The sequence below is a fragment of the Epinephelus lanceolatus genome, chromosome 3 (genome assembly GCF_041903045.1).
Source record: "Epinephelus lanceolatus isolate andai-2023 chromosome 3, ASM4190304v1, whole genome shotgun sequence".
Classification (NCBI taxonomy): Eukaryota; Metazoa; Chordata; class Actinopteri; order Perciformes; family Serranidae; genus Epinephelus; species Epinephelus lanceolatus.
Window position 1 is genome coordinate 24,457,369 of NC_135736.1, and position 15,918 is coordinate 24,473,286.

Below are 15,918 nucleotides of genomic sequence, written 5' to 3' on the forward strand. Positions count from 1 at the left end.
TCCAAATGTTTACGAGACATGACATTAAACACAGGTTGTTGCCACTTTTGGTTAGACGGGCATGTTAGAGAGATTGTTGGTGCAGGAAATGCTAAATACAATCCAGAAAACAACCACAAATATTTGTATCCATCATAATTTAATGTGTGTGTATGATTGTGGTCATGTTTAAACCAGACGGAAACATTCAGGGCTGAAAAATAGAGCAAACACGGAAGTGCCACAAACTGCAGTTTGTCGAATGGTCACTTGAGGCTGGCTTCAAGTGAATCAATCCCCATAGACCCCACTGTTAAAATGCTCAACTTTAAAGCAGAAAAAAACAAGTTTACAGCCTGGTACAAAAGACTGTTTTGGGTACTATAGCTAATTCAACACTTATGAAAGTGTTGATAAGACAGAAGCACAGTAATGCTTTGAGCTAAATGCTTGAGTCAGCGTGCTAACATGTCGATGTTTCATAACTATAATGTTTACATGTTAATCATCTTAGTTTAGCACTAAACACAAAGTAGAGCAAAGGCTTTTGTGATTGCTGTTAGTTTTACAGGTAAAAATTTGGACAACTTAAAGTTTTGACCTGACGATGGAGGTTGGTGAAAGTTCAGGCAGGGGGTCAAAGTGTTTTAAATTCTTTGGGTACCAAGAATGTTTGCACAAAATTTCCCAGAAATCCATACTTGTCAAGACATTTATCTACAGCTTTATTCATTTAAAAAAAATCCAATAACAAGGAAGCAAATGTGTTCTTACTAAAATAAAAACTGGAAAAAAAAAACAAAAAACTGAAAAAAAAAATCTGTTGCAAACTTAATGCAAATCTAGCCAATACTTGTGAAGATATTTTCCTTTGATCCTGCTGCCAGGCTGTTAACCAGGTGCAGCTGGTCAGTCCACATCACTCCCATTTCAGTTTCTTTACACTGGCTTCCGTCAGGTTCAAGAATTCACTTCAAGATACTTGTTCTTATGTATAGAGCCCTTCACGGTCAGGCACCTGAACACATCAGTGATCTCTTCCATCCATATATTATCAGTAGGTCCCTTTGGTATTCAGAACAGGACCTACTGGCTGTGCCCCGCTCTGGACTGAAAACAAAAGTTGATCATGCCTTTGAAGTCGCGGCTCCAACACTATGGAGTCTCTTTAGAAACTTTTAAAAATCAACTACTCGACCTATCTCTTTAAAATCTCTTTAGCTTGGCTAAAAAAAAGGTTTCACATCATGCTGACTCCTTATCACAGTTTATTGTAGAATTCAGTGAAATAAATCAATCATTTCAGCAGCACTTTGACACAGTGCAGCTTTGAACCACAGCAAAGTTGGTTTGTATTAATGACATACTTGGGGATGATGGGACATTTGCTCTGTTGCACGACAGCTGATGTCAAACTAATTAACACACTGTGGTTCAAAGTGGCTGTTTGTATGATATCATTAAGGATTTTAAATGACACGGAGGATATTTCGGTGAAAGATGTGCTCAGCGAGTGAACTGTCAACAGGATATTAGAGCAATTATAAAACAGCAGTATTTCCGTTTGAAGTGAAATTCACTTAAACTGAAAAGACTGCCTTTAAAGGGTGAAATGACACATCTTTCACCCATCAATTACAACAAGTTAATTGCTTTTGCTTTCAGTGGAGCAGAGTTTGCTGATCAGCCATGGTTCCAATTTATGCCTCATTTAGCAGCAGCAGCAGGTCATTTCTGCTTTTACATTACTGCTGACCTTTTAAAATGGGTTTAGCCATGTGGTTGTCTTCACATTTATTGGTGTTTGGACTGTCTGAATAAAGCACGTACTTGTAGCCTGGAACTGTTGTGATCTCTGTACTGTTCAATAAATTAGCTTCACTCCATTTACTTGCAATGTACATCCCAGGGAATGTATTTAATCTGAGATTCATACATTTTAATAGCCAACTTATTGTTTTAAACCAGGCAGGAGAAGGAATTAAAATAATGGTACATATAAAGGATTACAGTCCTAGATGGCCCAGATCAGTTTGCAAAAAAGCTCAAAATTAATGCCAGATACCGACAACTGTTGCTTCCGAGTCACCCACGGAGGAAAGACGTGCAAAAAAAGGTCATCAACCAGACTCAAATTGGGGATGTCTCACCCTTGTCCACCAGGAAACCCCACTGTAATGAATTCAATAATCGTGTATGTCTATATCGTCATTGATTACTTATTGTGTCACTCTCAGCTGACTTTGACTACTTAGTGCTCAGCCTGGGGTGGAGCTGTGGCTCTTGTGTAATTCCCAATAAAGTAAGACTTCCAGAAGAGTCACATATAATGCCAATTACCATTCTAAATACCGAGAGAAACAAAGACAGAGAAACTTGTTGCGGGTGAGCAACAATATATCAGATCCAATGCTATATTGGTCATACAGTATCAAACAAAGTTAATCTGTGGTATCTTCTTGTAACCAAACCTCTTATAAATGAAATATGCTGCAACTACAATGAACACAAGAATTACACTGTAATCTAAAGTGACTATTGCTTAGATGGTGAGGGGCTCAATTACAGTATCTTACTGCCCTCTAGTGGCTGTTCCCAACTAACCCAGTTGTTTTTTTTCTTGTCATGCCTCACTTAAGTTTCATTTCTCTGGTGCTCTGGGTGGGGGCACAGAGTTATGTAACTACCATCATCAGATGACGAAAAAGACTTCTGTCTCCTCGACATAGAAGGAGTAAGTGAGTGAATAACACCCACCTCTGCCTTAGAATTTTTAAAGTGCCTTTGAGACTGTGTTAGCACAGGCAACTTGCAGATCTTCAATAAGTGCGGTTGCTTTCTGTGTCTACACCCATATGTGGATTCTACTAACCTGAGCACTAAAGAACCTATTCCTTTACTTCTGCATATAGAGGGAACTGCTTGCCACAGGTAAGAGACTCACTCACTTCCATCTGCTACAAGATATTGGACTATATAGGAGGTCTGGATCCTATGTGACTTTAATAAATGCCTGCATCAGTGTCCCCTTATTGTTAATCTTTGGATAGCACAAATAAAGTGATAACATAATTGCACCTGCCTGATCCTGAATAAAATAGCTGTTGAGCGGTATATTCTGGCAACCTTAAACAAATGTTGTGTGTCACAGCAGATACAGATCCAAATATTTTTTTAGTACAAATTCTTGGCAGACTCATTTATGCTGTTTGAATTCAATCCAAAATAATATGTGGGAATCCTTAAAGGGATAGTTGTCATACTTATCTATAGACAGTATATTACATACAGTAGATGTCAGTCAGCATGTCTCCAGTTTGGAGAAGCAGGCTGGAGTCTGACATGCAGGGCAGTAGTCACCATATACATTGAGGGGGACACGTCCCCCCCAATGTTCAGATATGCCCAAAATGTCCCCCCAATATATAACTGAAACTGAAAAACAACAACAACAAAAAAGTTTTTCTTTTTTAATGCTTTTCTATGATAGGCAACCACATACCCCCATCCGAAATAATGTAATCATCGTAATTATAACTAAACATAACAAATCCCCGTTATTATTACTATTGGTTCAAGTATTGCAGTTCTGCGTGTGGTTTGTCCAAGTGGAGTTGCTGTAGCAGAATGCCAAGGCTGGTTGCCATGGATGCCATCAGCTTTGTTGCCAGACTGCTGTAAGGTAGAAAGTGGTTTCTGGCACAACTTCACCAATTCACAAGGTGCATGGAGAGTGAGGAAACACTGGAAAATGTCAAAAGAGCTCCAGCAACACTTATGGTATGGAAAAAAAACTTTATTGACTGACGCGTTTCGGCTTGTGGCCTTCATCAGGGTCATCAAGAAACATATTGCACACATCATTTAAATAGGTTCATTTGAAACTGAAAGAGTAGGGAAAAAATGCATGCATGTGACCAATCCTTTGCATCCACATATATATATCTCAGCCAATGAATCACTAATAAAGGTGAGCGTGTTGGAAGCACATGAATCCTTTGCACCAACCAGAACTGCCAGAGAAGTAAGGGGGGTATCTAGCAGAGGTATAGAAAACACCATGTTTGGTCGTGAACTAGAGAGCAGTAGCATGAGGGGATTTAAAGTGCTATACAGAAAAAATGAACAAAAATTACAAAAAGGTAAAAAATAAAATAAATAAATAATAATAATAATAATAATAATAATAATAAAAATAGAAATTAAAAATAAAATATAAAAAATAAAAAAAGGGCGAGCAAAGACAGCAAAAAATAATAAAATATTAAAAGGTAAAAAGATAGTATCATAGTAAGCATTGTAAGACTGGTCCAGAGATATTATAAATACACTAGATAAAACACACATAAAACACTAATTGAAAAATCCTCATTCATACCCTGTGGGGAGAGACTTTTCAGATTAAAAAATCCAAAATGCTTCTTTCCTTTTTCTCATGAAGTTGACATTACCCCCCTCTTTGATTTGGTTTAATAACTTCAATGCCTAAGAAAAACAGAGAAGAGAGAGGATGATTCATTTCATTAAGTGAATTTGTACATATTTTGCTTTAGAATTTCAATGGCAGGAAGTAAGGGTGTGTGTGTTTGGGGGTTGGGGGGGGCGTGCTGACATGGAACGGTAAGCAATCTACTGCTGTGGAGGGATCAGCAACAAAACATACTTTAGCCACCTAAAAAAAATCAACATCAGTTGAAGGGTGCACTGTAATTAAGAGTATGCTTCACCTTAATGTCAGACAGTGATTTTCAATGGGAAAATAAAGATGTTCAGTTGTTTTCTTCAAAGCCAGACTCCATTGAGAAAACAGTAATTTTTGGTTGCTGAACACAGGAGCTGCTGGCCTACCGCTGCCTCGTTTAGTTAGTTAGTTTGTGTTATTGTGTGACATTGGAGGTTAAAAGGGTTAGTTCAGATTCACCAAAGTCACACAAAAACACAAACTAACTAACTGATCAAAGCAGCGGTAGACCAGCAGCTCTTATTTTCAGCAAGGTAAAATTACTGTTTTTGTCAATGGAGTCTGGTGACTTTGATAGGTGCATAGATGGGGTACTGAAGCTGTCAATAGCTCCCCTGTCAAAACTGGCCATCTGATGGTAAAGGTAAAAATACACTTCATATAGCGTTCATGTAAACTGATGTTGATTCTTTTAGGTTGGACTTTTTTTGGTGGTTTAAATACATTTTCTTGCCAACCCTATCCAAAGCAGTGCATTGCTTAGATTCTGTGTCAGCCTTCTCCAGCCTGCTTCTCCAAAGTAGGGGCTTGCCAAATTGACATCCACTGTATGTCACTGTCTATGGTTAAGTACCCCATACAACCCCACCTAAAAAACTGAACTATCCCTTTTGCTTGCAAGTAGACTCTCTGGAAGTGACTGAAAATTCTGTTGTCTCTGATTTGAGGTATAGTGACAAACTTAGGCCAAAGCAAGTGTAATTTTCAACATAGAAAGGTCAACTTGGGCTCAAAGTGAAGCTTATCAAATTGGGAAGTTTTCTGTGTACAAGTGAAGCAGTGATATTACACAATGAGTGATGAAAAATAATCATTTTTGATGAGAATTTGTCAAACAGACAGTTTTGTTTTTTTGGGGGGGGTGTTGTGTGTGATATTTTGAAATGAAATAGGAACAAGCCCCAGAATCTCATTTTGCTACTTCCCCCTTTATGTCAGGATACTCCTTGCCAAATGTCATACTTGTATGACTATTTATGCCATCGTAGTGCCCTAATTTTACTGCATTTACATCATTTTGCAAGAAACATATCCCAAAAAACGGTAATGACTTTAGTTGTTCTTTTATCTCAGACATGTTAGGATGTTACATACCTTGACATTCCTCAGAAGTGTTTCAAGTGACCTTTCAAGTGACCTTTCTGTCAAGGTATGTAACATCCTAACATGTCTGAGATAAAAGAACAACTAAAGTCATTATCAGAAACTAAAGACATAATGAACACCATTGAACTCCCAAAAAACTGGTTTTGAGCCCCCTGAGACCAAAAGGCCGTGTTAAGGAGTTCTAGAAAAAAAAAAAGGTAGCAGGTAACATCATGAGGGCTGGACCTGGCTCCTCTTTAAATATAGCCTTTGAGTGGACTGAGTGCCTGGCATTTCAGAGCAAAACTGGACTTACCTGTCCTCTAGAAATGGTGACACGTCATGTATTGAAGACAAGTTTATTCTTATTAACTACAGAATTCAGACACAAAGGAGTTTAGGTGTGGAGCACAGTCATGCAGTTTCCAGAAGACATCTCTTGAAGGGTTTAAAAATACCTGAAACACTATTAAAACAATACATAGCCAATAAGACAGCACATACACACATACGTGTATGTGTCAGGTGAATACATTTATTTCAAACGAGGCTTTATAGCTATTAAATAACACTATTCACAGCAACACTACAGCCAGACTTGCTGCTCCACATTGTGTTGCACGTCTACTCGTAAAGTTACGGTATTTATTTAAGTGCTGCGCTTTTGAAATCGCCCTGAACTTATTTAACACACACACATACACACATTACGGTACTGATCCAGTGTTTACCTTTCAGCTACGTGTCTGTTCCATTTTGTGCCTGCACAGCTTTGCCTGTTTACACCACACCTCACCAAAATATTCCCGATGTCTCGAGCCATATTACATCGAACATAGGGAATGTTAAATAATCAGAAGATGACCTTCTTAATGACAGTGGATTTAGTCTGCTTTGTAGGAGGTTAGTGTGAATTTCATTCAAACTTCCCAATAGTTGTCTTCATCCTCCTGCGTGAAACAGTTAAATTATCCAGTGGCTCGAGACAAAACTGTGGAAGTGAAACCGGACTCTCATATTTCTCATTTCCTTGTTTTATTGCCTTGTCGTTGCAGTGTGGGTTTCATAAGATCCCACTGAGACTCTTGTCGGCTCTCCTGAAGAACACACTGGATACTGTGGTGCTGGTACACAGTGCTCTCGTTTCCAAGTCTGTGACGTCTGAATGCAGCAGATCATATGCAAAGGCCGAATCTGGTAAGAACTCTGCAGGTATTATATCCTAAATGGGGCATTCTACCGAATGTGTGCAAAGTTAGGCTGGAAATATTTTGAAATTTTGTATGTTTTATTTCCAAAACTTTATCCCTATATATATTTTAGCATATGTAAAGGTCACATATCTAGTAAAATGACTGTAAATTTTTATATTGTATTTTCAGACTGTTTTGGAATGTTTTTCCTCTCCCAAAATTTGTCACTACCGAAACATATAGCATCATATACTTTAGTTGATAACTCAATAATATACTTTATTTTTTACAAAACACCCAGTGTTTCGGTAGTGACTGCACTGTTTTGGTGGTGACTGTCCTGTTTCGGTACTGACCATTATTCTGTTTTTAAGGTTGCATCATATTTCCTCAAATGTATGCCTTATGGTGGGAATATTACAAAGACAAATGTTTTGTGGTCAATAAAACAATTTAATTTTTGACAGAGCAGAGTAGAGCAGAGTAGAGTGGAACAGAGCAGAGTATAGAGTAGAGCACAGCGGAGCAGAATAGAGTAGAGCAGAGTATAGTAGAGTAGAGCATAGCAGAGTAGAGAAGAGCAAAGTAGAGTAGAGCAGAGCATAGTAGAGTAGGGCAGAGTAGAGCAGATTATAGAGTAGAGTAGAGCAGAGTAGAGAAGAGTATAGTAGAGTAGAGCAAAGTAGAGCAGAGTAGAACAGAGCAGAGTAGAGCAGAATAGAGTAGAGTAGAGTAGATTATAGAGTAGACCAGAGTAGAGTAGAGCAGAGCAGAGTAGAGCAGATTATAGAGTAGAGTAGAGCAGAGCAGAAAAGAGTATAGTAGAGCGAGCATAGTAGAGTAGAGCAGAGTAGACCAGGGTAGAGAAGAGCAAGACTTTGGACCACAAGTAGGTCATAACATAATCTTTGTAAACTTTTTTCCTCAACAATGAGTGACACATTGATTTTAAAATTCTGTATATGAAAGCAGCATTAATCAGTATTTGAAATATACAACAGATAAAATGAGGGATGCACCAATATGGATTTTTTCAGTCAGTACCGATAACCAATAATTACACCTGAGGGTAAGAAAGGCTAAGATGTTGTGAGAAAATATGGATGATTTAATATTCCATAGCCCTGACCTAACCAAATCAAACTGACATCACTTGCTAACACAACAAAAACAAAGAACAGCTGTGACTCTTCCATACCTGCCAACATTAGGCTGTGGAAAAGAGGGCGATTTTTGGGGGTATTGTCATATGGCCTACCCTCAATGCCCCTGCCCCCATATAACCCTAAAGGCCCTGACACACCAAGCCGACGGTTGGCCGTTGGTCAAAGTTGGGCCGTTGGTGAGCGTCTGTCGGCCTACTTTTTGCGGTGTGTCCAGCACCGTTGGCACTTTGACGTCAGTGTCGGCGGCTTTTCGGCCGATTGAGCATGTTGAATCGGCGGCGGAGCTTGTCGGTGAGAGAGATCACTCTGATTGGCTGTTCAGGTTTTATTTCCTCGCCCCTGTAGCGAGTAAATCTGCCTGTAGTGAACCCAGGGCTAACGGGTTCTTCCTCCTCAGGCTCCACTTCACTCAGCTGCCCAACAGATCCGCTGCCACTTCCCACCGTCTGTATGTAATAGTCCGTGGAGGTGCTGCAGTGCTCGGCTGCACAGACAGGAAACCTCTTCAGCTGACAGGATGTACCACTCCCTCACTCCACTACTTTGTTTATCTCATGCATTCCTCAGACTTCCGGTTTCCCTTTTTGCATTATTTCCTCTCATGCAGGCACAGAACGTACGTGCTACTTGGCCGTCAGATGTAGTCTTTGTAGTGTGTTCAAATGCAACTGACACAGGGCGACGTGAGGCGACGTAGACGACGCAACAGTTGGCTTTCGTCGCCACTAGTTCTTTGATGTTGGTTTGGTGTGTCAGCACCTTAAGTAACCCTAAGTCGAGCCTTTTAAAAGCTTGGTGTTGGATGTAAGCCGCTGCTGCTAATTAGCTCATGCTAACACTCTGGAGATGGTCCTTCAGCGCAGTGTCTAACCTGTGTTGGGCGGTCGGAGATCTGACCCGTGGCACAATCCTGTTGTCTTCCTCTGGAACTGTGAAAGACGTCCACACTGCAACATGTTTTGTCCTCTAGACAGCGTGCTGCAGTTGTTGTTGTTCTTCATCTCTGTTTATTAGGGGCTTGCAAACCAAGTTTGAATATACATGTAACACCACCCGCAGTCTCAGGGTGTGTAGATGCTGCCTTTCTTAGGTCAAAGAAAGCAGTTTGGCCTCGTATTATCAGTGCTATTTATCGGCTATAATTGTAACGATTGGAAAAATGCGTAATATTTAAAATGTCCTTTTATTGGCCCGATATATATCGTACATCCCTTGATAAAATGAAATTAAAAAAATGTAGCTTATAGTGATGAATCCATAGAAAATGATCACGCGACAGGACTCAGTTACCCTCACCATAGGGCTGGGCAATAAATCGATTTTATCGATTAATTCGAATTTGTAGTTTAGGTTGATTTGTTTTAATGAAAATCGAGTTTCTATTTAAAATCCGCCACCGCCGCTCCACACTGGGCTCCCGTAGTTCAGAGTGGGCTCACCCCTCCCCCCGTGCACGTGATACACAAACAACATGGCAGCGAGCGGGGAAGAACTCGCTCTCAAGAAAGGGAACGAGTTCTTCAGCGCTTTTGTGTGCTCACCTGTGTCTGTGTCTGTGCTCACGCATCAGGGCCGAACTCCGCCGTGTGCGACACAGAGAGCAGAGGAGGATTTTAGATGCGCACTGTGTAGGGACATAAATGACATGCCGTTGTGTAAATTAGATAAATAAGTATTACCAACGCCAAGCTGGCAGACCCCCGAACTGTAAGGGACCTCCGAAGACCATTAGCTCCTTTAGCTTGTGTTAGCTCGTTGTGGCAACAACACATAAACAACGGGACTTTGTCTGTGTTAAAGAACGGCACTTTATTTTCAGCACTGCAGGGATGATGCACAGCCTCTCTCATCAGTGTCTGACTTTTACATAGAGGGAAATAACTCAAAAACAGCATGCAGAACTGCGTAGGCTTCTTCACTGTGGCTGCTCGATGTAAACATAGCACATGCCTCACTTTCTTCCTGGGGCGCATCCGTCTGACGTCACACACCACACCCGGCCCGCTAAGTAATGTCTCATACCTTCTACATGAACTACACACACACACACAGCTCCACACACACACACACACACACACACACACACAAGCCACACACATCAGGCCCAGCCTGTAACATAAGGCTATTTAGTTTGTTTAATAAAAGGACAAGGTAGACCTGTTCAATAGGAAAGGTAACCTTAAATGACTTCTGTTGTGATCCAATATGATGGTAGGGGAAACACTGCCGTATGGTAAAAAAGGGGTCCGGTGGAAAGCGAAAACAGATGCAGTCGCAATGTATAGTACAAGAGATGTGGTGCCCATATATAGGCTACCATGGAAATGCTGAAAGTTTTGGACTCCAGGTATGTGCTACCAGGCAGCAAATATTATTTTTTTTTTAACTAGGAGGGGAAAAAATCGATTTAAATTGTGAATCGGATTTTTTGTGAAAAAATTGGAGATTTTTTTTTAGGCCGTATCGCCCAGCCCTACCTCACCACTATGAAATGTTTTAGCGTCTTTTAGCTCATTGTCTTGGTTTTATGGCCCAAAACTGTACTGTTTTGAGTCACTGCTCGCTAACATGTTTGCCTTATAAGATGATAAGATCTCGATGTTGTTCTTGTTGTGCTGCCCCTAAGTTGTTGCAAAAAAATGTTTTTATGGCCTACGTAAATTTTATTCTATCTCTCTTTTTTTAAAGGTTTTTGAAACAATGAGGGCCCCCTATTCCCTTCTCGTCTCGGCGGTGATCATCATATGTTACTGTATGACGGGGCCGCACAATTGTGTGACCTCCCAGAAGAAGACTTCCTGTGAAGTGCAAAATGGCCAAGCTGACTGCAGCCACCTCAGCCTTAGTGCGGTCCCTCAAGACCTGCCCAGGAACATCACCAGCCTGGATATGTCTCACAACAGATTGACAAAGTTTCCCCCTGGATCACTAACCCCATACCCAGGCCTGCTCCACCTCAACATCAGTCACAACAGTATCACCAAGCTGGACCAGGGTGTGTGCCAGACACTGCCTCTGCTGAAGACCCTGAACATGGGACACAATCAAGTGTATGTGCTGAAGAAGGAGGAACTGAGCCACTGCACTAATCTAACATGGCTGATTATGACTAGCAATAAACTAAAGCTACAAGGAGAACCCTTCTCTGCACTACAGGTACAGATGTCAGTTACATTGATGAGTTGAATCATTACCTGGATGGGAACTGATTAAATGCCTCATGAGCTAGGGTGCAATAATGGTGATGACGACAGAAATGAGACAATTAAGTAAATAGTAATTTCTCTTCTCCTTTCATCACTCACAGAGCCTGAGAGTTCTTGATGTTTCCTTGAACAAACTAAAGTCAGCCAAGCTCGGCTCTCAGCCTCAGCTGCCCAACCTCGTGAGCCTCAATCTGGCACGCAATGACTTCACCACTCTAGAGACAGATGACTTTTTGTTTCTTAACCATTCGTCCTCCCTACAAGTCCTCAACATGTCGCATGTGTCTCTAAAAACGGTGAGAAACTTACCTAGAAATGGGAAATGAAATTGTTTTAACAAAATTGTAACTAGTGTCAGAAAGTAGTTATTGTCACCTTGCTTTCAGTTATCTGTTTTGTTTCCCTTTTTTGTGTCACTGCATGATCTCTTTGTTATGTTTTGTTGCAGCTGGAGCCTGGTTGCTTTCAGCCCATTTCAGGCCTACGTACTTTAGTCATGGATGGAAGCAATATGGGCCCACAGGTCATTTCTAAGCTCTGCTCAGAGCTGTCACAGACAGCCATTGATGCTCTTTTTCTCCGGAAGATGAAGCTGGTCACCCTCACAAACACAACCTTTACAGGACTACAGAAAACAAATCTAACCTTTCTGGAGCTGTCCGGTAATGGCATGGTCAAAATTGAAGAAGGCTCATTTCGGTGGCTGTCCAGACTTCAGACTCTGATTTTGGTAGACAACAACATGAAGCATCTGACCAAGCACACATTTCAGGGACTCAAAAGCTTGGAAAAACTCCAACTGACTAATGCTCTAGCGAGCAGTCATCCCATCCCGATTATCGATGACTTCTCCTTCCAACCCTTAAGTGCCCTGGAGAGTTTGATTTTACAGAGAACTGCAGTTCGTAACATCACAGAGCACACATTCACAGGCTTGACAAGTCTGAAAGAACTCGATATGAGCTGGAGTAGTTATACATCACTCAGAAACATTTCCAACAAGACGTTCATCTCACTGGCGGGGTCGCCTCTCAGAAAGTTAAATCTCACCGGAACAGCTATAGCACAGATTAATCCTCGAAGCTTCTCCGTTTTGAGAAACCTCACCACACTTCTGCTAGATTACAACTTTATCAAGCAGAATCTCACTGGCGAAGAGTTCGAAGGCCTGGACCAAGTTGAACAGATTTACATGTCCAGTAACCACCAGAAAGTCAATCTGAGCTCTGACTCGTTTGTTAATGTGCCCAATTTGAGGGTCCTGACTCTTGGAAGAAGCCTTATAGCAGAAGCCATGAACTGTGATCCCTCTCCATTCCGTCACCTTCCAAGCCTCACCTACCTGGATCTCAGTAACAACAACATTGCTAACATCAGAGAGAATGCATTCGAGGGGCTTGTGAACCTGAAGGTACTGAAGCTCCAACACAATAACTTAGCTCGTTTGTGGAAGAGTGCCAACCTAGGTGGGCCAGTGTTGTTCCTCAAAAATACACCGAGGTTGTTAATCTTAGATTTGGATAGTAACGGGCTGGATGAGATCCCAGCAGAGGCTCTGAGAGGGTTGAGTGACCTCCATAACCTGAGCCTGGCCTCCAACCTCCTTAATAGTCTTCAGGAGTTCATTTTCGATGATTTGAAGTCACTGCGGGTTTTAAATTTACAGAAGAATCTGATCACAACTGTGAGGCCCCAAGTGTTCAAAACTCCTCTGAGCAACCTCAGCTTGCTTGTCATGGACAAAAATCCATTTGACTGCACGTGTGAGAGCATGTTGTGGTTCGTGACATGGTTGAATAACACAAATATGACCACAGTGCCTGGCCTCAGGGACCAGTATACATGCAACACTCCACTGGCTTACTACAACCACCCCATCATGAAGTTTGACGCCCTCTCTTGCAAAGATATGACCCCATTTCAGGCTCTGTACATATTGAGCAGCACTGCTGTCATCATGCTGATGGTCACTTCGCTTATGGTGCGCTTCCACGGCTGGAGGATCCAGTTTTATTGGAACATACTGATCAATCGCACATTAGGATTCAGCGACGCCACAGTTGAAGAGGGCAGGGAGTTTGAGTACGATGCTTACGTCATACATGCAGAGGAAGACAGCAGCTGGGTGGAGAGAAGGATGGTGCCCTTAGAGAACAACAACTGCAGGTTTTGTTTGGAGGATCGCGATTCGGTCCCTGGCATGTCCCAGCTTGAATCCATCGTGGATAATATGAGAAGGTCCAGAAAAATCTTGTTTGTGGTCACTGAAACTCTTCTCAAAGATCCCTGGTGTAGACGGTAAGTCAAACATACACTGCTAGATTTATATATTATTATAGATTATACAAACAAAGTGAGTTCTCACAGTTTCCCCTCTCTGCCTTTCTACCCTTATCTCTTTCCTTATCCAGATTTAAAGCCCATCACGCACTTCACCAGGTCATTGAAGCCAGCAGGGACTCTGTGGTTCTGGTTTTCCTGCAGGACGTACATGACTACAAGTTATCTCACTCACTCTTCCTCCGCCGGGGCATGTTGCGTCCATGCTGCGTCCTGGACTGGCCTGTGGAGAGGGAGAGGGTGCCAGCCTTTCACCAGAAGCTCCTCATAGCACTTGGCATGACTAATCGTTTAAAGGAGTGACTGCGTTCCATTGGTAGGAATGGGAAATTCCCTTGGTAACAATAATAATAATAATAATAATAATAACCAATGTATGATCAGTTCATTGGCTCTCTGTGTAAATATTGTGCTCAAAGGGATATTTTGCCGATTTTCAACCAGCTTTGTATCATAACAATTAGAGTAGTATGTGTGAATGAACTGTGGTAAACTCCCCTCCATCTAATCAGTGCCTGGATCTCCCTGCTCATCTCCAGGCTCAAATCTGCGCTGGCTCCAGGGCTGTTGCTCCAACTACAGATTTTACTTCTGCATTTTCGTTTGCACCACAGACACAAAGAGTATAGACGCAGAGTGAGAGAGAAAACCACCCCTCTCTCTAACTTTCTCTCTAAAGCCCAATTCAGACCATGGATTTGCGACTAGACAAAACCGTTTCAGATCGTTGCAGCGGTGTGAACTGGCCGATCTGGGATTGACTCAAACTGGCTGATGGTGTCACCTGCAACTCAGCTGGTCAAACTGCCGGCAGCTGGTTTTAGAACGGTTTTAGAAAGCACGTCACCTGTTTCTACAGCGAATCGGCTTGTAGGGAAGTCCCCCGGTGAAGTCCGCGGCCTTGCTTGCTCCCGCAGTTGCTTTGTTCCCGCCGAGCCCTCTGTTTCCACCCTCACGTGTCCTGGTGTCGGACGGTAGGCCACTGCTGCTGCTCGCTGTATGTGCTTATGCTCCCTCACACACACACATTCTCATTGACTGATTAATTGGCGCTGCTTACTCATATTGTTGTGGCATATTTATTATTGAATACAGTCCATCTGATGCTCGTTTTGTTTGTTTTTTGCCATTTCATCACAACTACAAATGCAAGTGCAGCCAGTATCTCAATATCACTATCCCCATTCATATTTTAAGAAGCTACAAATTGTATTCAGCCACAAAATAAGCCTGAAAAGCTAGAAATCAGAACGGGAGTACAGAGAGTTGTTGCATAGAGATGATACTCCATCTCATCTAGTTACATTGGTGTGGACCAACAGGTTTTTAGAACGTTGCAGTGTGGTGCATTGCATGTAGTTGTACATTTCAACTTGTCTCGTTGTAGATCTTTTGTCTGGACTGGGCTTTATGCAGACCAAACTCAGATCAAAAAGTAAACCTAGGCAGTGTTGATCAAATTAAAAAAAAAAAACAAGATTCTGTTACTGTATTGTCCTTTTCTCATCTGGAAACATCTTCAGAAACACATTTTGGTGCACTTTTTGACTCTAATATGGGAATTTGTGAACAGGACGTTGGGGCTGTACTGTTTCCTGTTGTAAAAAGAGAGGCTGAACAGTAAAACTAATCACTGCTGATCAGAAATGAACCAAGACTCTGTCACTGCATTGCCTCTTTCTCACCTAAGATGTTAACAGAAACATATTTTAACTCACTGTTTAACTGTAATTCAAGGTCATTTGTTACCTGCTGGCTGCAATATTGTTTCCTGTGGAAAAACAGCCAACTGACCTTACATCACCCACCAGTGGGAGCGTTTATTGGTCCGGTGCAGTGCAGTGCATTCTGGTACTTTCAGGTTTTCTACCTCTGGAGCAAAAAAATGAATACCACTGCCTCTGTTTTCTCTGTTCACGTAGCACCAATATCAGAAGGATTTGCGTCTTTCTGATGCATAGACAGCCCAGTTTTATGTTCTTCTTCATGTTCTTCAAGTATTTCAACTTGAATATTACACAGTTTATTATGACTCAGCAAATGTAGGCCTGCACGCTGATTCTGTGATGGTAATGAGGGAATGGTACACATTTAATGACATGATCTTTTTTTTTCTTTTTGTTTTTTTTGTGTAGATGTTATTTTTAAACATCTGTGTACAACAGTGTTGATGTTCTCTGATGTGTTACACAAACAGTCATTTACTG

The 15,918-nt window shown here is 41.5% G+C and overlaps 1 protein-coding gene across 2 annotated transcripts; it reads left to right on the plus strand.

The window, feature by feature from the left end:
- Positions 1–2,623: 2,623 nt before the first annotated feature.
- tlr3 (toll-like receptor 3) lies at positions 2,624–15,188 on the plus strand. Of its 2 annotated transcripts, none has more exons than XM_033624876.2 (6): positions 2,624–2,910; positions 6,862–7,003; positions 10,854–11,321; positions 11,473–11,667; positions 11,820–13,669; positions 13,783–15,188. In XM_033624876.2, exons 2-6 carry the CDS (start codon positions 6,986–6,988, stop codon positions 14,012–14,014), a joined length of 2,763 nt encoding a protein of 920 aa, XP_033480767.1. In that variant the 5' UTR covers positions 2,624–2,910; positions 6,862–6,985; the 3' UTR covers positions 14,015–15,188. The 2 variants fall into 2 exon arrangements, with proteins under 2 accessions (XP_033480767.1, XP_033480768.1); XM_033624877.2 differs by lacking the exon at positions 2,624–2,910 and adding an exon at positions 6,573–6,709.
- The last annotated feature ends 730 nt before the right edge of the window (positions 15,189–15,918 follow it).

Bases quoted from the DNA above. Each gene is read 5' to 3' on its own strand.
- tlr3 (XM_033624876.2), top strand. The intron at 11,322-11,472 runs GTACAGATGTCA...CATCACTCACAG, and splicing joins AACCCTTCTCTGCACTACAG to AGCCTGAGAGTTCTTGATGT. The intron at 11,668-11,819 runs GTGAGAAACTTA...GTTTTGTTGCAG, and splicing joins CGCATGTGTCTCTAAAAACG to CTGGAGCCTGGTTGCTTTCA.